The following is a 24,298-nucleotide window of genomic DNA, read 5'->3' as shown; positions in this document are numbered from 1 at the left end:
AGGGGCATGTGTTACTTAGTTCTGCTTTAATATCCACGTATGAATGGACTTGCAACAAATGCAACAAAAGAGCGACAAAAAACGACAACACGAGGAATAAGATCTGTTTAGAGGAGTTTCTCAGGTCTTTCCTTTCAAATGAGGCGTTACTCTGACTGATGTGGAGAAAATGCACTTGGTTAAGGAGGGGTTTAAGAGGTTAATGCCACAGAAACTAACTCTAAGGCTTCCAGAGAAGGAGCTATGTTTGAGAAGCACTTAATCTTAAAATATCTCACTGTTAACATTTATCGTCTGCTTCATTGTATTTCATGTTGAGTCTGAAAATGTATTGTTTATCTGTCATTTATTGAAGTCGATTTAGTAATTATCGTGACAGCCCTAGAAATACTACTCCAGGTATGTGTTTGACAAGAGAACGATGTTAAAAAATGGTTCTAAGCTCAGAAAAGTCAGTTCTGCCTGATGTGTCCCCTTTGAATAATCTACATCTGCTAAATACCCCTAAATGAAATAGTGAAGTGTAGTGACATTGTTATTTCATCGATTGTTGCTTGTTTGCACCGGCTTAATCACTGGTTAGAGGGCTGACGGCTCCTTGTTTTCCTGACAGAGAATCAGAGTCGCTCAGGTTGCAGGTTCAAGCCACTGCGGGCGAAATCAAATATATCGACTTTCTCATCTATTCCAAGTGCCTCAAACGAGCTCGGCGAGTAACAGCTCTACTCCCCTCATCCGCCATCCTTCAATCGCCGCCATTGTTCCCCCGTCACGGGCTTTTGAACGCCGCGCACCGAGCTTTGTCTCGTATTGTTTCCGGCAAATATCAAGCGTCAAAAGTTTGAAAGTCGAGATAACAAAGCCTGTCTTGTGCCTTTGTCGGGCGCTAATTATAAGAGAAGGGTAGAGTAGCCAGGGATTGTGTACGAGTATGAGTACCTTTGTTGCTGTGGAACATGCCGGGACGAAGTAGGATTGAGGATTGAGAGGGAACCTTACTCCAAAAGAAACATAAAAAAGTCAGATTGGCGTTTGCAAATGTACAGAAGGATGAAGACTTACATTTTTAGAGACATTTCCTGTGCTCTGACAAATTGTTAGACCATAAAGACCATTGTCACGGTTGGAGGATGAAGGGGGAATCTTGTAAGCCTGAGAACAGCATCCCAACTGTGAAATACGGGGGGGCAGCATCATGCTGTGGGACTGTTTCGCTGCAGGAGGGACTGGTGCACTGCACAAAATACAGTAAATGACATCATGAAGAAAGAACGCTATGTGGAAATATTGGAACAACATCTCTAGACATCTTGGGTGTGCAAGTGTACACAAGGATAAAGACTTACATTTTTGGAGAGATATCCTGTGCTCTGACGAATTGTTAGGCCATAAAGACCCCTGTCATGTTTGGAGGACAAAAGGGGAATCTTGGGGGGGAAGCATCATGCTGTGGGGCTGTTTCGCTGTGGGAGTGATTGGAAGACATATTGGAACAACATCTCTAGACATCTTGGGTGCAGATGGATCTTCCAAATGGACAATGACCCAAAGCATACTGCCAATACAGGTTACAAAGTGGCTTAAAGGGTCTATACCTGATTTTTTTGATTGCAAACAATGAAAGAGGAAATGTTATTTGTGGTCCAAACTCATTCATAACTTTCCTAATATATTTGTAGCGTCCAAATTCTTTACAGGGACAAGTTTATGGGCACATTTCACAACTTGTAGGGTCACTTTTCAGGGACACTTTCACAAAAATGCTAGAAAAATAGCTTGAAAGTTCATAAAATGTACAGATGTTTGCTAATTTGATACACACTGTTTTGAGTTTACAATACACTGAAGGCAAAATACATTTCATTGCATTTCTAGAAGTAAAATCAGGTATACCTCCTTTTAGGATGTTTGGAAGTGGCCATCGCAAAATCCTGATCTCAATCCAGTTGAAAATGAGCTGAGAAGGCAAGATGGCCGACAAATGTGGCTCAGATACACCAGTTCTGTATGAAGGAATGCCGATTATTGTGAGAAGCTTGTGGAAGGGAATTCCAATTGTTTGACTCACAGTTTAAAGGCAATGCTACAAACGATTAATTAATTAACGATTAATATTTTTGGTTTTGTAAAAAGTAATGTACAACCCTGTGTAAAATTCTAGCTCTCATTCTTCTGGCATTTAGCAAATAGAAATATTTTTTATAACTCTAATTGACCTAAAAGAGTAAAAGTTAATTCTGGTTTCAAGTCGGACAGTGAGAAACAAATACAGATGTGTCTTCTTATAAAGTGTATGTAAACATCTGGTCCGTCTTCATATCTGTTCACTTCATCACAGTATGTCTATCTTTGTTTCAGTGCACCAGGCCATGTTGCCAAACCAAGCATCCAGCTACCAAACCATGGTGCAGCCAACAGCCAACCTCGCCCTCCCCGCCAACCAGCAAAGCAATATGAACACCCCGCTGCAAGGCATGATGGTCCAGTACCCTCCGATGCAGTCTTATCAGGTAGCTCTTCTTTTCACCCACTGTCAAACGGCATAATGTTACCAGTCGATAATGGGACGGGAGCGCTCAGACTTATTTTGTTATAAATGACGTCTCTGTGCCTCTCAAAGGAGTGCAAGGCTTTTGTATTCTTGTCGCGCCATTAAAAAAAAAGAAGTGAAAAGCTCAATAGGAACACAGCCTTGATATTAAAGTGAAATACATATTTTTACAGTGCTGCGATTTGTCCTTGAGATCAGAGAAATGCAATGCGCTCGTCACTCAACCAAGTCCGGCCTTTGTCGAGCGATCGGCTTTCACAATGACTCATATTGCAATCCTTTCGTTTGGATTTATAGAATGAGGGAATGCAGGGTTCTATATAACTTCTATATGTTGGATATTGCAATCATTTCCTTTATTTGGTCTTTGGTAAAGCACTATAAGTTTCACAACACTGACTCTTCACTGACCGATGTAAAACTATGATTAATGCTTTCCAAAGTATCAAAGTAAGCAATAATTCCAGAACAATAGGAAAGCAGTTATATTAGTAAGTATGTAATAAGTGAGTAAATACTACGTACTGTTATACAAGCTTTTCTCCATGTCCCTGATTCCCTCCGTCCTGCTCACTGTCCTCGTGTTCTCTCCACAGCAGGTGCCAGTGCAGCAGCAGTCATACCAGCAGCCGGTGTTGGTCCCGTACCAGACGGGACAGGGGGCCATGCCAGTGGGAGGGGTACAGCCGTACTACAGCCTGCTGCCCCAAAACCAGCACGCCACTATGAGGTACTTCTATTTATTATGTGCTTTTTTGAGGTTGTAGCTATGAGCTGGTGCACTAAGAGGAAACTAAGTGATTTTTAATATGTGTTGAAATGTCATCTTGTTTACTAAATGTTAAGGCCTAGTGCAGGGATAGGCAAGTTCGCTCGGGGAAGGGACGATTTTCTTCATTGTAAAAAGACTAAGGGGCCGGACCTGCCAATTTTAGCCCAAAGTAAAGCACCATTTTCTACAAATGCCAGCGTTGTCTGTACAGGATTAGGGCTACCATTAAATGATACCAGTCTGGTATCGGGAAAAAAGTTTAGGTTCTACTGGTATCTAAATGTAGTTACCGGGAGGAAAGATACAGTTTTGATGTTGTTGGTCAAGGGACAGCATTAAAGGAAGTGACTTGGTTGTTTCAAGTCTTTTTTTTTTTTTTTTTCATTATTTCTCAATTTCTTGTCCTATACTGCCCCATTTTTCCCCATTTTCTTTCTTTCTTTCTTTCTTTTTTTTTATTTTATTTTATTTTTTTTACAAATTCTTTTCCCTAATTTTTTCTTATTTTTTATTACAATATTTTCTAGATTCCCCCAATGTATTTCCCCATTTCTTCACACATTTTTTCCTTGTTTTGAGCCACATTTTCCCCAAAATTATTATTATAACTGTAATTATTATTGTTCAGGTTCTGTTTTGAAGATTTTTAGAAAGAATTGACTGTATTTCACACATTTTTAGAGTGTTCACAGGCATTTGATCTCTCATTTGTGTCATATCATCTTGAAAAATCATTGAAAACCCCTGGCCTAGAGTGTACTCTTCCTCAAAGCATGAGAGGGGGAGTATTATGCAACACTGACTTTTCAAAAGCATAAAAATCCAAAATATACCTGGAGTTGTGCTTTAAGCTGATAGCGCATCTTTGAGTAATCTTTGGATCTTCACCTGTGGCTATTCATAGAAGCTCAGGGCCAACTCCCAAAAAGCTCCTATGTGCCCAGGAAATGCTTTCTTCTCGATCTCTTGCTGAGCTTAATCCTTTCATTGCAAAGTAAAAGTGCTCACCACACAGCCAGACGGACAAGCAATCACATTTCTGTCTTTATGGAAACGGCTGCACAGCAAAGAGGAGCAAGAGGAAGGGGTTGTTAGAGCCTTTGTGTGAAAATCAGGAAGTGTTTCAGATCAGTTACATTTTCTAACAATAAAAATGCAAGATAGTATCTGAGATTATTACCAAATACTAGGGCTGAAAGATATATCGTTATCGTATCGTTATCAATATATGAACATTCCAAACATTAAAATCGAAAAAAAACAAGATATAAACGATGTAGATTTTCATTCAAAATTGTGGTCGTGCCGCCTTTGCTCTGCCCCAGACCGTCAGACCTTGGAAGCTCAGCAGGGAAGGGCCTGGCAGGACTTGGATGGGAGACCTTATGGGAAACACCAGGAAGCCTAGTGAATGTAGTGAGTGGTGGTGGTCAGAGGGGCCGATGGCGCAGACTGGTTGCCTCGCTTCCGTCAGTCTACCCCAGGGCAGCTGTGGCTACAATAGTGGCTTACCACCACCGAGTATCGATTGAACGAATAGTGCAATGTAAAGCGTCTTTGAGTGTCCAGAAAAGCGCTATATAAAACCAATGCATTATTATGATTATTAAAATTGCACTCTTTTGTGTTATTTTTTTATTATTCTGAAAAATGCTTGGTTTTTGAAGCTAATGACAGGAAGTGACGTAGATGGAGGTAAAGTTCCTCAGCTGTTTGACTCATTGTTGTGTCTCATGTGTCATCTTTAAGCCTTTCAGCTGTTTTTCCTTTGTAAAAGCAGCTCCAGTTAATGATCTAAAATGCACCATCCAACTGCTATTTTGTTGTTTTGGAATTTGCAAGAAATCCATGTGGAAAGAATAGTATTTTCCCTCTGCTCCTCGTCATTAAGTCCCCGTTCCAAACTGGCACTTCACCCTCTTGCCATTCTCTTGCTTGTATAATTTATTTTTTGACTTCTTTAATAATTCATTCAAACCCTGAAGCGAGTAGAATTAAAGCGCTCTTAATAGTGTTTACATGTGCAGCCTTTAAATCCGCAATTATGTTAAGTCCTGTTCTCACTGATGATGGCAGCCGGCTGATTAATACCTCTTCTTGTGCGTTGACGTTTCCCTAATCGCAAAAAAAAAACTTGCCACAATTGGGTTAAGATCCACTTATTAGCCCATAGCTCGTCCTAGAAAGGCGCCGCGCAATCCGTCATACCTGATAGCAGTATTTATAGACCGAAAAGGCAGCTTGACGAGTGAATCCCCCCGGTAACGGAAAAGCCAAGGTCACGCACGTGTGGCGGGGGGAGGAAAAAAATGATGTTATTACCGTAATACATGTTGTAAAGTGGCGCGGTGAATAGCTCATGAATGGCAAATTTGACACCGTCTCATAGCTTATGCCGCATTATGCTTTTCTAGCGGGACAAGTGTGGCGCATCCCCTCTCATTAAAACTGATTGATAGAACCGGTTCACCGCAAGCAAAATAATTATTTCCCCCGCGCTTCCTCCCCGGACCTAATCAATCTGGGGAAGGGGAGCGCGGGCCCGGTGGCACTGCTGGGAGCGTCGTGGCCTGGCATATACATAACAAGTCACAAAGCAAGAGGGGGAGAACAATGCAAAGACATGCGTTAGCAAGAAGAGGTGACTTTGGCTTTGTCCCAGCTGTTGTAGCGGGGCAGGGATGATTTATGTGGCGGCGTGCGGGAGAGAGGCGCGGGACGGTCCCACGAGGGGAACGTGAGGATGGGGAAAAAAGGAGAGAACAGGTGCAGGCAGGACGAAAGTAGGTCTGAACTAGAACTATGTGAATACTTAATCCAGAACTAAGGTATGTCCAAATGTAGGGCCGGGTACTGGTCTGTTTTTTTCTTTAACGATACTTGGTTTCCGATACCGATACCTGAACGATACTTTCAATACCTGTGCTTAAATATTTGTCATATAGAAGCATAAAAGAGATCCATAATATTAATTTACTCCTTTTCCATTTAATTTATTTTGCATTTGTATCATTTGTTTGAGGTGAAACAACCAAGAAACTTCCTTTAACGACAAAAGGCCAGAAAAACACTTTCTAAGTTTTTCTTATTTTCCCCCCATTTTTAACACATTTTCCAAGTTTTTTTCCCCCAAATGTTCTATTTTTTCCCCAGAATTTTTTCCTAAATTTTCCCACTTTTTTTTTCTACTTTTTTATTTTTATTTAATTTATTTATTTCATTTTATTTAATCCAATTTTTTCTACTTTTTAAAATTCATTTATTTATTTATTTTTTTAAAATTTGCCCACAATTTTCCCAATTTTTTTCCACTAAAAAGGGGGGGGGGGGGCCCCTTTATTTAAAAATCAAAACTTGGATATAAAGATTCTATATTTCTTTTCGGTTCTTACTTTTGATACCTTAATTTTTTTCGATTCCAGACTGGCATCATTTAGGATTTGGATTGTTTTTAGGTTTCAGAAGTTATTGTAATAACGTGGGTATAGTTGGATTTCAAGGTTTCGGGTTAATTTAAAGTCTGGTTTTGTCGTGGTTTACTGCTGGTACAATTGTAGTGTAGTCCCGGTTTGGACCTCTTTTATACCTATAGCTCTGGCCTGGTGCAGTTTTCATGCAGCCCTTCGCTGATACTTGGTTTAGTCCCATTTAAGACCTGCTTTCACCAGCCTCAGTCCTCGCATTAGTCCTGCTTTAGTCCACCTCCAGTCTTTGCTCGAGCGCCAGCGCTTTATCCCCGCTCGTAAAGTAGGTCAGTCAGCCGCCGAAATGATTTATGTGTCGGTTGGGCAGAGAGTTGGGACAGTCCCACGAGATCCCGGACTTCCACCTGGACCAGCTGCATACCGAGCGCAGCCATGGTCCCCGCGGCAACACGGCGGAGCGCAGATACGAGCAGATGGGTCCGCGTCGGCTGTCCCATCCTAATGAAGCAGGAGCAGCTTTAGGGAGCGCTCTGTGGACATCTAAAGGGTTTAAAGAGGCACTTTTTTCATGCGATTTAACTTCAGCTTTTGGTGTTCAAAGTCTGCCTCCGAGGCCAATCACCAACCAAGATATTGGCAATTTGCGCTTTCGGAGAAGCTTGAATCATGTTTTCGACAATGAAATGCAATCCAGGGCAGAAGTTCCCCGACTGTAATACTCGGGGACTCTGCAATTTTAGACATTTACATTATAATCATATGCTGTGCTGTAAAGGTTTTCCATTTTAGATTTTAGAGGCAGTTGTGGTGAACAGGTCTGGGCTCATTCCACACATTAGGACATTGTTGAAACATGTAGAGGCAGGAAAATACTTTAATTTTAACATTTCTAAACTCCGCATAGTCCCTTTAAAGAGTACCAGGAGTCGCCCCACAGTGGCTTCACTCATTGTTGATTCAGTTTCAAACAGAGGAACACAGTTATAAAATCAACAACGTGACAGATATCAAACAGTGAAACAGACGAACACATTTAATGTCCAAATGTCCCAACAGTCAACAGTGACACGGCAGATGGATAACTGTCTCCAGGCTCCCTCTGTCCTCACATCCCCCTTCTTTACTTGGACTGTCCATGAGCTAAACCTTTTCAAAATTCGGGCACTATTGTGTATTATTGTGCTATTTCCAAAATTATGAACATAAGATCGATATTGGTACCCAAATATATGCACTCTGGACACAAATGGTAACAAATGAAGGAGGTCCCTGCATTTCTGGACTTGTCCTAGTCGACATTACTACACTTGGACTTGAACCTTTCACCCTAAATGTTGAATTGTGTTTCTTTGCAGTTCCACGGTGAGTTTCTTGCCCACACCAGTGATGGAGCAGCTGTCTTTCCCCCAGAACTCGTCCCCCTGTGTGTCGCAGCCGCTCCCGGGACAGCAGTACACAGGTAACGGCACTGTTCTGTTCCTTTCTGGTCCTGGTTAAAGGGGCAAGATGCAAGCTGGTCTTTTTATACTCACCACTGCCACCTCAGGTCATACGTGTAACTGCACCTTCTATGTTAAGCAATTTGGACCCGGAGTAACACCTTTTTGAGTGAGAGTGTAGGGGGAGGAGGATGCATAATTTTAACATTTTTAAACTCTGTATAGTCCCTTTAAGTCTTGACCCAGTCCCATTTTCTGTCATGGTTTAAGTCCAGGCTTCAATCTAGTTTAGTTCTGCGTTTCGTCCTCATTTCCCACCCCTGTCTGTGCCATCTGCAGTACTCCAGTGATGTTATAGAGGCTAATGCTCCTGACAAGCCTCGCCCTGGAGACCCTCTTCCCTCGCAGCTTTCACCCATCTTCACCCCCCCCTCTTCCCCCCCATCTCTCTCTGTCAATAACCCCGCAATGTATTCCTTCATCGCTAAAACTCGGGCAGCGTAATGAAATCATCTTCGCGGAGCTCACTTTGCCTTTGTAAGCCAGGCAGATGCGTGATTAGATTTTGCACTGCGGATCCCCCGAAATGAAAAAGAGCCAAGCGCAATGATTACACCTCCCTGGAGTTCGGATAAAGTGAAAACACAAGCATCATTTGTGCGGCAGGAATGGGCCGAGCCGAAGGTGCAATTGTATAGGTCCAATTGTTTAACTAACACACTGTGTCACAAGGAGGAACGATGATAAGTCATTTAGGACGGTAATGGGGCAATGGCTTTGGTTTGAGCGTTCATCCATTGACCAAATTGCCACCTTTCCACTGAACACGGCTCTACAGTACTTGCCTTGTCATGTATCGACTACATGCTTGTGTTTCCACTACACGACACAACAGATGTGCATGTCGTACAGAACGTCATTAAAGGAGAACAAATGTGGACAAATGCTGCCTTCTCGTGGGGGATGTGGAGTCATTCAAAGGTGCCAAGGCAAATACTAGAGGAAAGAAGCAGCTTAAAGACGAACTATGAAAGTAACAAGTAACAAGCAACAAGCTAATGTTTTTTTTTACATATATATATACGTTGATTTAAAGCATACAACAAATGAAGGACTAAATTAGCCAGAGGGCACAGGGAAACAGGAAATCGTACATACAGAAAAACAGAAACAACAATGACATCAAAAACATAGAAAGAAAAATAAACAAGAAAAAATAAATAAGAAAAAACTGCTAAGACAGGGTTTCTGCAGGCAATATCACGGCAAATAGGTTTTAGATTGTGATGTCATAATCTCAGGTCCAATCCTCAGGGCTGGGAGCTGACATTGCTCTTATACCACCCCCTTGTGGCCAGGGGCGACTCCAAAAGACACTTTGTAGATTGGATTCTAATGGGACTTAAAACCTCCCAAGACCGGCTTAAAAGCCTGGCTCCAAAGACCTTTTTTTTTTTTTCTAAATGTCGCTATGACCCATGTGACAACGCTGGGGTAGGTGAAATATTTTTAACCACGCTGGTTTTTGTATTTCAGCCCAAAATCGCATTTTCAGTGCATTGACTGGCTCCAGCGCCTGTCAATCAAGCTCTGGAGCTCTGTGGAGGCTCCACCCAACCCGTGAGTGCAGGGCTTCCCGCCTTTTTGCCCTTTTAAGGAACAGGCAGCCATGTAAGTTTCACAGCGGGTTAGGGACCATTACCATGAATGGGGCTGAACGGGACCCACTCATCTGTATTATATTATATCTATGCTCAGGTCTCAATCAAACAAAGCACCAGCTAAAATTGCGCGAGCAGTGATATTAGTTAAATGCTAACATCGGCAAAATCCCTCTTTAGAACAGAGGTATGATGTGAAATATTAAATCAGTATGACCTGCATGTTATTAGTGAGGGCTGTCCTCTCTCTCACAGCTAGAGGTCGGGGCTAAAACGTATACCTGGTCAGACCGGATTGGCCCTGGTCTCGGCAGCCGAAATGCTCGCCCTACCGGGTTGACCAGGCCCTGGGCTGGGTAGTGTCTGCCAGGGGAAAAGTGGTTAATGTGGTTTTCATACCTGACCGTTTGGGCTGCAGAGGATGTAGGACGATAGCGCCATCTGCTGTCCGACTTCCTCAGGAGCATCCCAGGTGTGGGAAAGCAAACAAAGCCCCGTCATCCCTGTTTAGCGTCCCGGGGGCCTGTTTCTGAATGCATCTAAAAGCGTAGTCTTGCTTCCTGCGTAGTCTTGCTTCCTGCTCTCTGAAGATCTGTGCTTCCTTGGTTATGTAGGTAAAACACACAACCCTCCTCCACATCTTTAAAAATCCTACATTTGATCGGTTATGAGCAGCTCAAAGTGCTCATAAAACCTGATTTTCTTTTTTTTTTTCTTTTTACTGTATCGATGACTCAACCATTCTTTAAATCGCCCCCCAAGAACATTTAATGCAACAGTGTTGAAATTACATTGCGATTCCTGGGAAAGTGCTAGTCTAATCTCTGCTTTAAATTCGTTTGCCCTTTTCCGAAGCTGCGGAGATCGGCACCCAGGGGCCCAGGTGGAGCCGTCCTTTTGCTAATGACCTTTATTTTTCATGTCGGATCATAATTTCGAAGCAGTGGGGAGAAGACATTATTTCTAGCACATCATTAGCGGGGCGCATCAAGGTCTCCCTCACTGTACTCTGATGCAAGTAAACAGTTTTAATTGGCAGAAGCCCCGGCCAGTCGAATTAAGTCAAATATTCATGGATGTACTTATAAATCAATTAGCAATAACGAAACATGAATCAACAAAGGCTGGGATCGGATTTGGGATGTCAACAGAGGAAGATTAGTGGGGGGGGGGGGAGGCATTTAACCCTTGGCTATGGCTAACTACTGTATGGTGCTTTCAACCCGGACAAAATACATGATTATGGCCCTAATTATTGGTCATTTCCCCCATGAAAGTTGTCCCATTTCCCCTGCTGAACTTCCAAACGCTCACATTCATACCCCAGCGTGCTCAGGCCCTGAAGGCAAGGCCCAAGGGCATAATAACAGCAGTAGCACGCAACCTTTTGAAACCTTCTCACTAGTTTTAATCGTGTTTGCTCTGAATGCGAGGACTGCATGTGGCTGCGGGAACACTATCGCCTAGTACTGCAGAAAAAGTTCTGAACACTTCAACATTCGCCCAAGCCGATAATTTTCGTAAAGAGCAGCTCACCTTTAGGAATGACTCATAGTTTTGTCTGGGTGGTCGTTTCAGCACTTTAGTTCAGTCTCTCCACACCTCATCAGAAACCGCCGTGCTCCGCGCTCGGCAATTAGCTCCGAAGTGGCTTCATTATAAAAGGAGACAATCCCATTCAGCAATAACAGGCTCCATTCCCTTTGCCTCTAAATCCACCCAATTCAATTTTGCTAATGAGCCGGCGACGCATGACTGATGTGACTTTGGAAATGCCATCAAAGGTAAAGTGCATTTAGGTAATTGTTTTCGGCCGTACCCGGTGCAGGTGGATTTTCCTTATTCTGTCTTTTTTTTTTTTGTGCTCGTGTGGAGAAAACGTTTGGTCAGAGGTGTTCAAAATCAACACAAAACGTTTTCAAATCTATGAAGACGCCATGAAGACAGAATACTTTTGATTTGAATGCATGTAGCCCTTTTTCATGGGCAAGATCTCAGCCCAAGCACAAGCGTTGCCTTACAATAGTAAAGATATGGTGACCAACTCGGACTAAAACTCTATTTTATTTTGGCTGGTGGTACAACTTATACTTAGGGGCGACTTGTATATCAAAATATAATATCACATGTTCGTTATTTTCACACTGACAGCCGCTAGAGGGCGCTCTAGGCTTGTCTACCAGTATCTGCGAAGACTGAAGAACACAAATGCCTGAAAAGAGGATACCCTTACTAGGCTTGTCAACAGTGCAGCAGGGTGGCTGGTGCGACTTATACTCCAGAGCGGCTTATATATGTTATTTTCTTCTTTATTATGTATTTTTTGGCCGGTGCGACTTATAGTCCGGAAAATACGGTAGTTGTTAAAGGGTGTGGTATTATGCGCCAATAACCCCTAGAGCTTTTAACCATGTCATCAAAAACGTACCCTCAGTTATATTTGAGCCACTAGCACATTTTCGGGTGACATTTTGGGGCAATGGCTGCCAAAAAGCTCCTCCAGAGGTCCTACAAATCCAGGAAATGCTTTCCTCGCCTCTTCTTCTTCAAGTTGTTCGGCGATTGGCAACCATTTATTAGAGCATTACCGCCCCCTACTGTTCCGGAGGATGAGTCAGACACTCCATTGTCCCAACCACAGACTAACAGGTCTTTCCTTGCCTCTCAATCTCTTGCTAAGCTCAATCCTCCTGACTCTCGATTAAAACAGCTGCACAGCGAAGGGGAGCAAGGGGGAGGGGCTTATTTGGAGATCACATGGAGGATCAGGAAGGGAAACATACTTAGTTTCAGTGTTGCATTTTCTTACCAACAAAGAGTAAGATGGTGATTAAAGATGTGTTTGAGATGATTACCAAACACAAGCACAAAGCACAACAGGCTCTCAGTCGTCCGGGAATTATTCATTGTAGTGAAGATTTTATTGTCGTCTCATGTTGAGGACGTTTCGCTTCCATCTCCAGAAGCTTTTTGCTCATGAAGAAGCTGTTAGAAGAAGCTTTTTCCACTATTAGTCCAAGTTTAGCTAGTGGTTGTATATCTGATAAGGTAAACGTGTCGTCACATTATCCTTAAGGGGTTTTCGTTTTGTTTCTGTGCAGGGCTGTTACCGCCACCGCCCGGCAGCTCCATGGTGATGCTGCAGATGACGTCGCCCTCTACCTGTCAGCAGCCGCGAGCGCCGTCCCCGTGCCACCGAAAACAAAGCGCCCACCATCACAAGCATAACAGCGGCTCGGAGCACCAGCGCCCCCGCAGGACGGCCCAGGAGCTGCAGCTGCCCCTGGACAACACGCAGGTACAAGACTAGACGTGGAGCGATGAGTCTGTGTCGGGTATTATTTAGACTTGGCTCTGTTCTCTGTTCTCTGTTCTCGGTTTGTAAATTGCATCGGCGTCGACTCCGCCGGCTCCCAAGTCCACATGAATCGCGGGTGTTGCTTTAAGAAGAGCATTTACAGCCAAAACGTGTTCCAAATTATTATGCTAATCACTAAATGCTAAGAGCCTGATGATTTTACTGTGGGGATAAGCCAGAGGGAACAAAGACGCTTGTATCAGCAACCATATAAAATCCTTCAACAAGAGATTCAATTAGCTCCGTGACCCCGCGGCAAGCTAAGACGACAGCGTAATATCCTAAAAGTTTTAATTTAATTCTCACATCTACAATATCGAATGTGTCAAAAAGTTAAGAAAGCAATTTTGAGAGGCAATTTAGTTTAGTTGTTTGGGTATGACGGCGACCTACTGTACGCCCCTCCCTGGTGTGTCTCCGGAGCCCGGGGCAGGTTAAAAGTCTGTTTTAAATCGGCTGAGTGAGTGGAGGCGGCGCGGCGGCTATAGTTCGGAATGAGGAGAAAATAGTCCCCAGCATTAGTGGGTAACGCTACATTACAGGGGCTAATGGGGATCCAATGGGACATTAAAGCAGCAACTTGAACGAACAAATGACTCGGCCAAATGACGGAGGCAGCTTTTTACAGTTTGGTTATTTATTTTTGGCTTTAAATGTTTTTACATCTTCTCGTCGCTAACCTCGATCTAAAGCTTCTGTTCACTTACAAAAATATGCACTTCTAGTTAAAGGGCGTGCAGAGTTAGAGCCATTGGAGGAAGTGTCTGCAACCCTTTAACATTCTGCGGGTGGGCTTAACAACAAAAAACATAAAAATACACCTTTTTGTCAGGTAAAATGTTCTTGTTGCCATGGTAACGTCTCAGATAGATCATCATGTGTGTGAAATTAATGAAAATAAATCCTATTTCCTGCAAACCTTACCTTTTGATTATGTTTTAGAAATATTGCTCAGGGCTTGGTCAAACTTTTACTACATTCGCCTTTTCAATTAATCCATAATCATATATTTGACATGATAATTCATATAATTTGGCGATACAGATAAGGATATTAGACCTGTTTTATACTGTCAGTAGGTTTACATTAAGATTATTGTATAAACCAGTAGTTCTCAACCTTTTGGAGCCGCGACCCCCTTTATAACAGTTAAAGGGGTTTGTGATCGCCCGCCTTGGTCACACCATGAGAAATGGGCACATTAACCTACATAATTCTTAAAAAAGACAAATGGCTAAAGTAAAATTAATCAAATTACGTACAAATAATGGCACTCTGGTAAAATAGCACACACATGCTACAATAAAATATTTGATTATATGCTAATAAAAATATGCATATTTTATCTACATGATCTGGTGACCCCCTCAATTTGTCTTGTGACCCCCAGGTTGAGAACCAATGGTATAAACTATACAATACACATCATGATACAGAGGGCCCGATATGGCACGTATTGTGATGCAGTATTAGGATTTGTCAATCAAATAAACTGCAATACTTTACCCTGAATTAATTGAATATGAAAGCACAGGTTGAGTTTCCAAAAGGTATAAGAAGTAAATATGAATCGGTGTAAAGGGCGTAACAGTTGGTAAAATATTGGGGGTCCTTTCAGGGGGTCCAGTTAGTTACATAGTTTGGCTGTAGCCCCCCATATTTTACGCCCATGTTCGGTGTGACATTGAGTAAAACATTATCAAAGTGCAATTGGCAGCGGCATTTTAAAAGCACCCAAACTAGTATTAACATTGTATATATATATATATATATATTCATTCATTCATTCAATCTTTATTAAGGACACAAGTGAGAACACATGATCCATATTTATGTTTAAAAGAAAAATATTAAAATACTGCAGATAATTGCAGAAACAAAACAAGGTACCAGCAATTCTCTAGCTGCCACACACATAAAGACACGAGCGCCAATGATTCCACATTTTTGACGTGAATCTCATTGTGCTGATCACAGGACACACCAGAGTCCGTATTATACCATTCTGAGAGTTGCTCAGTCTACACATAAATTTAAAATAACAATGACGAAGTGCAGCAGGACAAGAGTGAGCTCCACAGTCAGCAAACATCTGACTCGCACTACAGTGTCTGGGCATCTTTAACAGCAGCCTCATAGAGTCATTATATGCAACTGTGAGCCTCTGCAGAAGTATAGTATCAGAAATATTGCAATACCTCCTTCCGATATAATACGTGTGCCACAACAAAGAGGTATTGCGATATAGAGTGGGGGAAAAAAAGTATTTGGTCAGTTTCCCATAGACTTTCTATTGGATTTTGGCCAAGTACTTTTTTTCCCCACTGTATTGCAAAACGATATTTTGTCCCATCCCTGTATACTATAATCTGGGAAGGATCTGAAGTATTTATGTCCTTCCTGAACAATCCCCCCGCTCCCGTTTAGCCTTGTTGCATCTGCATATTTATTGACACTTTTCTAACGGGCAGCTTTACTCCAGCGTCTAGACGTTTTGCAAAGCTAATGTCCCGAACCTTAGTTAAGTGGTCATTTGGGAACATCATCATTATAAACTTGGCTCTGATTTTGTGACTTAAACTAAACGGGAATTGCCGCTTTAAGTCCATCGATTTGATTACGTTTTCTCAACTTTTGTATATTTTTCTCCAAACTTTGAAATCTTTGTCATATATATAGAAAAGGGACCTGTCCTGAAGGTCTTTGAATGCCCCGCTTGTTTTTGAATGAATGTGTTCTTGTTGTGTCTCTCCTCCTCCCCTCCCGCCTGTAACCACCGGGGGGCGTTGCGCGTAGAGCAGCCTGCCCTCGTCCCCGGCGCTCACCCCTTCTCCCGGACAATCCCACGGCAGCATCAAGGCCATGCCGACTGGACTGCCCCCCATCCCGCTCATGGCCCACCCCCACGCGGCGCACCCCCACCTCGCGCACCCCCACCACCCAACGCTGCCTACTGCCTTCTGCCACCCTGGACAAGGTCAGAGGGGGTCACGCACGGTTTTGTCATGAAGCAGAATAATACTGTGGAATTCAGATGGGGGGGATTATCAATATATGCCAATTCTGTGGTATAATTGACTCTGTGCATAACCTCAAATCATGACGTGACTTCCTGTTTCGATCCAGCACACCAAAATAAAAGCACCATGTTATTCATTAGTTCAACTTTCTCCCAGCCTAATGTGCTAGACAGACCGGACTATATTGAAAGTGAGATTGGAAGGGAAGGATGGAAGGAAAGAATGGAAGGAAGGAATGGAAAGAAGGAAGGAAGGAATGGAAAGAAGGAAGGAAGGAATGGAAAGAAGGAAGGAAAGAAAGAATGGAAGGAAGGAAGGAAGGAAAGAATGGAAAGAAGGAAGGAAAGAATGAAAGAGAATGGAAAAAATGGGAAGGACAAGTGGAAAATTGGGGAAAAAACATGTAGAAAAAATGTATAAATTTAGAGAAATAATTTAAAATAATAAAGGGATTTTTCTTTTGTTTTTAAATATGGAAAATCTTGGTTGTTTCATCTCAAACAAATGATGCAAATGCAAAAGAAATGAAATGAAAGGAAAAGGAATAAATGAACATTATGAATCTGCTTCATGGTTCTATAAAACAAATAATTCACAAATAAGGTGTCGTGAATAAATTAACGGTACCCAGCCCTAGTATGAATTGGCAAAGTTGATTCCTCATTCATTGATCATTGTTACTTCTGTAAAGTTAACGTGAGACACAGCTAGCTTAAAGGCTAACCTAAATAAGGGTGTGGTTTCACAGTTAAACCCTTTGCATCGAGTACACGTCATATAAACTCCAAAATGCAGCCCTCGAAAACAGTTTGCACCCCCCTGGAGCTGGAGATGTCCCGCCCCCCAGAGTCAGAAGCTTTTTTTTTTTTCCTTTCTGTTTGAGTTTAATGTGGCTTTGTTGATGTTTCAGGTGAGCCGCATTACTCGCTCCTGGGGCAGCCGCTCCAGTACAAGCCCTCCATCAGACCTCCTCTACTCCACGCCGCACACATGGTCACCAAACACCAGGTACGACAAACGGAGGACCTCCCACACCGCGTCACCGTGACAACCATATAAACTAAGCCAGCAAACTTTTGGCCAAAACTGTCTGCAAAGAAAGTTAAAAAAAAAAGATTGGCAAATATCAAAACATTCTCCCATTGAAGTCGCTGAATAGATCGATAAGAGCAGCCCTGACTCAGTCCTTTTGAAATTTCCACTTTTAAAAGAGAACATTTCAGGAACGTTTAATGGCTTGAGTGGTGCTCGAACACACCCAAACAACCGGCATTACTTCTTATCCTAACTACCCGAATCCTTTAGAGATTTTCAAACAATCTTTTAGTTTAGTTATGCACTGTCTAGACATGTCAAATTACACTCCTGGTTAGAAAAGATCACCGCGTTATTTTTTGCTATTAAATTTTTTCCGTTACTATCCGAGTGTACCTGTCCAAACGCATTAAGAAACAAATACATCGAATTGTTAATGTACGATAATGCTCTGCTGTTTCCCCCCTCGAGATCGCACAGGTATTGTTTTGGAGATATTTCCCAATTGGTTTCGAATCGACAGTTATGTTTTTGTAAGGAGAAAATGTTTGTTTATTAAATAGCAGACAGCGCCTTAATGCAATTGCAGTCTTCAACTTTGGCTAATGCGCACAGGCACGTTGAAATAAGCGGACATTATTGCGCCTCGGAAACAGAAAAACAATTGAGCGTGTCCGGGTTGATTACTATACAAACCCGGAGCGGTAGAGTAACTATGTGTGGCAAGTATCGCGGAGAAAAGAGCAGCCAGGGCGAGGAACAAACAAAACCGGGATGAACCCTGAGACTATGAGACTAAACAAAGACATAAAGGTTTCTCTACAGTGTCTCGCTCTCGCACACAGGGTCCGCTGGGGATGTGGCGTAGCAGTCACGGGAGGAGAGCCAGCCGCAAACCTGTGTCTTCAGATCTGAGTGTAGGTAAAACCACTGCCTTTGAACTCCTGCTTTAAAACATGTCTCTTCTGTCGGCACGGGGACGACCTTGATTCGCTGTAAAAGCAGAATTCTCTCAGCCTTTCAACGGAGATTATTTGTCCACCAAAGTGTCCATGATTTGCTCAAATTGGTCAGATGTTCCTTAAAGCTGCACTGCGTAACATTTCACCCAATACGTAGAGGAAAATACAAGCATTTACTTTATTATAGATATTTTTTTATCAATGAAAAACCTCAACAAACCTCACCTCTCCTAAGACTTGACTGTAACTTACCTGGGGGCGGGACGTCTCCAGCTTGTTTCCATGGAGATACTGAGTAAAGGCAGCCAGGGTTAGGTCCTTATCCAAATCCATTCTTTGACAGATACAGACGGCATCTCTGGAATCGCCCATATATGGTCTTATTATTCAAAAACTACTGTAACAAATGCTGAATTATGAATATAGTTTTCTACTAAATAAAGATACAAAGACATGGAGAGGAGCAAAGTGGTTCAACAGCCCCATAAATACATAAATAACGGAGAATGCTAACAGAATGCTTCATGTTAGCATCACGCTAATGCTAACAGCTAGCTACGACGCCCCCTTCTATGACGCGATGCTGTCTGTGTCTATTACCTATTGGAATAAAGAGCTGGTCATTAGGAGCATGTTTTGTATTGTTAACAGTGTAATCCAAAATGTTATACAGTGTGCCTTTAAATTATCCTTAACGCTGCATAATATAATAACTTTTTATGTGGGGAAAAAAAGTGTATATTTGCGTGTATTTGACCTTGTAGTGGCCCAGCGGCTGTATCAGTGGTCAGCATGACGCCTTTGCTTTCCATCATGGTGGTCTCCTGGACGCTCCAGGATCAATTGTTTTGAAGGTTTTCACAGCTGACTCTCACCAGAAAACCTACAAAACAACTGATCTGGAGCGTTGTAGAGACCACTGTGATGGAAAGTAAAGGCGCCATGATAAACGCTCATACAGCTACTGGGTCTCTACAAGGTCAAATACAAGCAACTTTTTTCCCGCATAAAAAGTTATGCGAAACTAGGATAAAAGCAGGACTAGGGTTGCAGGGCTTCCACAGGGCAATAAAAGTCAATAAATTAACTGTAGCCTTAAACTAGATTCAAGCTGGCATTAAATCTACATTTCTTGGAGAATAATAACATTTTTCAGCAATTTAAGTAACATAAGTCTGCACAAAGTATGACTCAAAACACATTCAACTGCAGTTTTGGCTGAAAATGTGCACAATATTTTTTTTTCTTTTCTTTTTCCTCAAACGGGTTGAATATCAATAAATTTTAGAAAAAAAAAATTAAATAAGCAATCAGAAAAACAATGTTTCCATTTGCTCTGATAAGCAAAAATAAAGAAAAAACATTTCTATGGGGGGTAAAACTTTTAGTTTGGCAGAAATTTACGGAATTTGGGAGAAGATTCCATTTGGTCGTTCCAATCAAAAAAGTCAATGAAACCCTTGCCATATGTTTCATGGTGTTACCGTAGCGATGACCAATGGGAAAATGGTATAATTGCACAATTTTACCACATGACAAATGGTAACATTGTTTTTCTCATTGCTTATACCATAAGGTTTCCATAAATATATAGTTTTCATATTTCGACAACAGTGGAAATCTAAACATGGTGAACCGGACCTGATGGAATGTTTATGTATGAGAGATGTTAAATATGCTGAGGTTTTGTGACATTAAAAATATCGTATTAAGGCGTTAAAATGGCATTAAAAAGCTTTCAATTTGACTTGCCGGTATCTGTAGAAACCCGGCTGGGATTTAACAGAGAAAATCGAAAACCAAGTAATAACCTAATTATCCGTGCAATCCATAATTTGATCTACAACATTTTTTTTTTTTTACAAGTGAATTATGGGATATATAAGTCTTTTAACAAAACGCCGGTGCCTGTGAAGTCTCCCCCAAATCAAAAACCTCGGTTCCGATTGTGTGAAAATGTGCTGGCATCGCTGAGGGGAGGGAGAGCGGCCCGGGTGTTTGTGAAATGTAAGCAAAATCATTTCACAGACGACGCAGAATTCACACCTGGATCGCGGGGAGAGAAAAAAAAGCTGCCTCTACCTGCAGTATCCGGGCCCCTCAATGTGCTGATTATTCCGAATAGCACCTCGGCATTTCGCGCTCCCAGAGTAATTCCTGCACTTTTTTTTTTCATTCCAAGCCCGGCGTGTCAACAATCTCTCGAGAGGTTTCGGTCAACAGCGAGCTCGCAAAGGGGTCCGTCGGTTGTAATTGTGGAGCTCACACTTACCCCCCCCCCCTCCCCAAAGCGTCAAGCAGCTGTCTGACACTTCAGAAATGATGTATAAGCGATATAAAGGTTTTTGTAAGAAGGAAGGGAGCATGTCCTTAAAAAGACCTTTGCATAGATTAAAGTTTGGGAGGGGGGGGGGGGGAGAAAATCAACCTTGAAAGACCGGCTGACATTGTCTTGTTTTGCTGCGGGGCATGTCCAAGATAAATAGGTTTGTTGCACCGTTCAGGTCAAGTCAAAATTTCTATTCTAATTCAGGCCCTAGTATTAAAGAATATTATTTTTTCAGGCTTTTTGGTGCTGATGGATGGCTGTAATTTTGGATTTTACTCCCAATCTCGTGATGGATTGCTACTTTTCAATCTAATTTCATTGAGATGGCGCAAAATTACAGCAGTGGCCTTAAGGCACTCGTGTCCTTGGATGAACACATAGGAACAAGGATTTTAGACGGATTTAACAAAAGTCATAATTCAGCAAAATGAAAAAATGTTAGCAACAGTTTCTTAGCTCTTTTTATTCGAGGCGTCGTCAAATACTTTTTTTACTTTGTCCGTCAGTGTCTTGTAGTGTAACTTAGAGCCACTCGATTATTGAAAAAATAATAATCACGATTATTTTGGTCATTAAAAGAAATCCTGATTATTCAAACAAAAAGTCTATCTTTATTGTATTTATTTATTTATTAATCAAAGACTATGCTGAATATTTTGTGGGTTTTTTTAAGTCATAAAAGTACAAATGATTAAGGAGAGGTCTCTGTTTCACACCTGCCCCCTGCTGGCCAGCCCTTACACCTGCACAAGTAAACTGAGCAGCACAATTTTTTTTTTCTTCCCCCGATTATGCTAATTTAACATAAAAAACGATTATTTGTTGCCTTTAAACAAAAAGTCTATCTTTATTTTATTTATGTATTTATTAATCTACAGACTATACTGAATATTTTCTGTTTTCTGAACAGTCATAAAAGTACAAATGATTTCAAGTATTCCTCGATTAAGGAGAGATCTCTGTTTCACACCTGCCCCCTGCTGGCCAGCCCTCACACCTGCGCAAGTAAACTGAGCAAGCGCAGCCTGATGACATCATCACACAGCGCCGTTTGTTTTTGAGCCATGGCACATGAAATGCGAAGGGAAAGTAATCCCAGCGGCATGAAATAATGAAAGTCTGCTTTGAAAAAAAAATGAAAAAATTGAAAAAAAAAATTGAACAAAAAAAAAAAGTGTTTTTATTTTTTGCCCGATTATGCTACTTTGATAATCGTTTAGTGTAATAATCGTAATAGAATTTTGATTAATTGCACAGCCCTAGTGCAACTCATGGAACGGTGTGAAACCTGCTGATCCCTGTGATCAGCAGGTTTTTTCAGCGGGTTTTGCGAAATACGTGAGGAATATCGCAATTATTTTCTCACATGGCTAAAATCCGTGGAATTCACCTCGATGTGCAACAACTCCACTTATATATAACAAACTGCCCAATCCGCACCTGCCTCCTCTCCTCTCCAAAGTGCCCCGAGCTGACTGTTAAGTGTCATCTCGCTGCTGACGGAGGCAGTTTCCCGAAGCCTCCCTTTGGGGCGAGGTTTGATCGTTTGTCTGTTTATTTACCACTGTTTCCCTGCCTTTCTCTGTCCCGCAGTGAACATCCCGACGGCGGGGGGTGACGAGACCTCCTACGGGTATTGACGAGGCAAACCAAAACCTACCGAATGCTGGCAGAAGAATAGCGACGCATCGGGACGAATCGGCCGTTAAGTTTGCTGGCGGAGAAAAGGGGGGGGCAGATATGGACTATTTTGTAGCTGCTAAAATATTTCACTACACCATCCTCTCTGTCACTAGCAACGAATGTTTACTGTTAATTTATTTTACGGTTTTCCAATAACCAAGCACCGCCGGTTTCCAAAATGGCCACTACACAATGTAAAATTCTGCCTTTTTCTCTTTTTTTGGGTTTCCTTTTGTTTTCGTTCCAGCAAGGAGGAGTTCGAAAACGTTGCCACTGTTAAAAAAAAAACCGAGTGATAATATTTTTGCATTTAAATTTCCTATATCTATAATATATATATTGTTACAAAAAGTGTGCTTATTTTTACTTTCGTTTTATTCCTTCGCCTTCATCAACCTGGCAATGTTAAAAAAAGATTATCGTAATAGTTCGTGCCACCGGATTTTCCACAGCATTTACAACAAGGCCCGTACAAGTCCATCGACCTCTACAAGAAAGCTTCGATATATTGTCATTTTAGGCTCCACGAATGTTGTTTTTGCACTGACGGAGGTTCGGAGACGTGTTTGTTGCACTCACCCAGGCGACTTTGTTTTATATTTAAATTAAAAATGTTTATATATGCACAAAGAAAATGCAATGCTGTGTGTCTTTTGTTTGATTTTCATGGCAAAAATAACTGGAGGTGCCCCATGTAAGGTGTGACTTAGGCCATGTATAATGTCTGAAGCCAATAAAACTTTGCACCACGTGTGTTAACTTAAACATGACTATATAATCATGAAAAGTAGGCCTACATATATGAAGATGAGGCATGTAGTTCAATGTAGCGTTGGTGAAATGGATGCCACTGTAAAGGCAATTGGAAAATGCTGCGAGTAGCTTATGAAAGAGAGACCCCTACTGGTGGAAAGCGAGTATTGTCGCGGTCCAAACTCATTCTCACATTTACTAGAATATCATTCTTCAGTTTTCCACAGAGACAAGCTTTTAGGCTCGATTTACAACTATCAGGGAGCAGTGCTGTTATGGTGATACAGAAAACAAGCTAGTTGATAAACAGGCTTAATAATTAGATGCATCGTGCACAAAGGTCTTTTAACATAAATGTCGGCTTCCATATTATACAGAAACAACACATTAATCTCACAATTAGAAAAAAAAAAAAATAGTTTTAAATAGTTTTCTAAAAGTGTTATATATCGATACAATACACATTATGTCCAGACAGTTAAGCTTCAGTTTTAGTGATTCCTTCAGAAACGCATAAAATTGGCCACATACAAGATAAAATGTAAGATGTAGTGCTCATAAACATGGGGTGATCGATTTGATAAGGAAATCTCTATAAAGTACTTTGTTTTGAGGTGGAGTGTCAACTCTCTTGATGAGTTGAATAAGAAGCCTGGTCAAAGACATTAAAGCTGCATTATGTGATATTAATGCGGGGGGGAAAAAGTCGTTATTTGTGCGTATTTCACCTTGTAGTGACCCAGTGGCTGTATGAGTGGTCCGCATGGCGCCTTTGCTTTCGATCACGGTGTTCTCTACAACACTCCAGGATCAATTGTTGTGTAGGTTTTCTGGTGAGAGGATCCGTCAGCTGTGGAAAACCTTCCAAACAATCCTGGAGCGTTGTAGAGACCAAAGTGGAGGCGCCATGCTGACCACTCGGGTCACTACAAAGTCAAATACACACAAATATCAACTTTTTTCCCACATAAAAAGTTGCATAATGCAGCTTTAAAGCTACAACGCAATTATTCCGTATTATAAATTGCTGCAAAATGCTGATGAATAAATAAATCAATGTTGAGGATGAAAAGACGTCCAAAATCCAACATTTTTTCTCCAGCGCTTGAAAGGTGAAGGTACCGTATGTCTCCTTGTAAACAGGCAATTATTTTTGACAATACCTGCGCCTGCACCTTCTTCCAAATGACGCCAAGTTAATCTGCAGTGATCAATGGTCAGTACATGCCCTCCAGCCGGGCTTACATGGACCAAGACTCCTTTAAGAGCCTCCAAATCTCCTCCAGTGGCTAATCTCGATGCATTTTGGA

The 24,298-nt window shown here is 41.8% G+C and overlaps 1 protein-coding gene across 8 annotated transcripts in view; it reads left to right on the top strand.

The window, feature by feature from the left end:
- LOC306982055 (R3H domain-containing protein 1-like) overlaps window positions 1-22,870 on the top strand; it is a 76,826-nt gene extending 53,956 nt beyond the window's left edge. For 4 of the 8 annotated variants that reach the window (XM_079581825.1, XM_079581824.1, XM_079581827.1 and 1 more), the window contains 8 exons: window positions 2,359-2,510; window positions 3,148-3,281; window positions 8,104-8,207; window positions 12,950-13,146; window positions 16,003-16,183; window positions 17,137-17,234; window positions 18,107-18,182; window positions 22,146-22,870. In XM_079581825.1, coding sequence (XP_079437951.1) covers window positions 2,359-2,510; window positions 3,148-3,281; window positions 8,104-8,207; window positions 12,950-13,146; window positions 16,003-16,183; window positions 17,137-17,234; window positions 18,107-18,182; window positions 22,146-22,192 — 989 coding nt within the window. In that variant the 3' untranslated portion in view covers window positions 22,193-22,870. Of the gene's footprint in view, window positions 1-2,358; window positions 2,511-3,147; window positions 3,282-8,103; window positions 8,208-12,949; window positions 13,147-16,002; window positions 16,184-17,136; window positions 17,235-18,106; window positions 18,183-22,145 lie in introns of those variants that run through there. The other 4 variants (XM_079581823.1, XR_013794162.1, XR_013794163.1 and 1 more) reach the window with 4 other exon arrangements.
- Window positions 22,871-24,298: the final 1,428 nt, after the last annotated feature.

This window comes from Gobius niger (genome assembly GCF_951799975.1).
Source record: "Gobius niger genome assembly, chromosome: 23".
Taxonomy (NCBI): domain Eukaryota; kingdom Metazoa; phylum Chordata; class Actinopteri; order Gobiiformes; family Gobiidae; genus Gobius; species Gobius niger.
The sequence above is the reverse complement of the archived record's forward strand: the minus strand, read 5'-3'. Positions and strand labels throughout refer to the sequence as shown.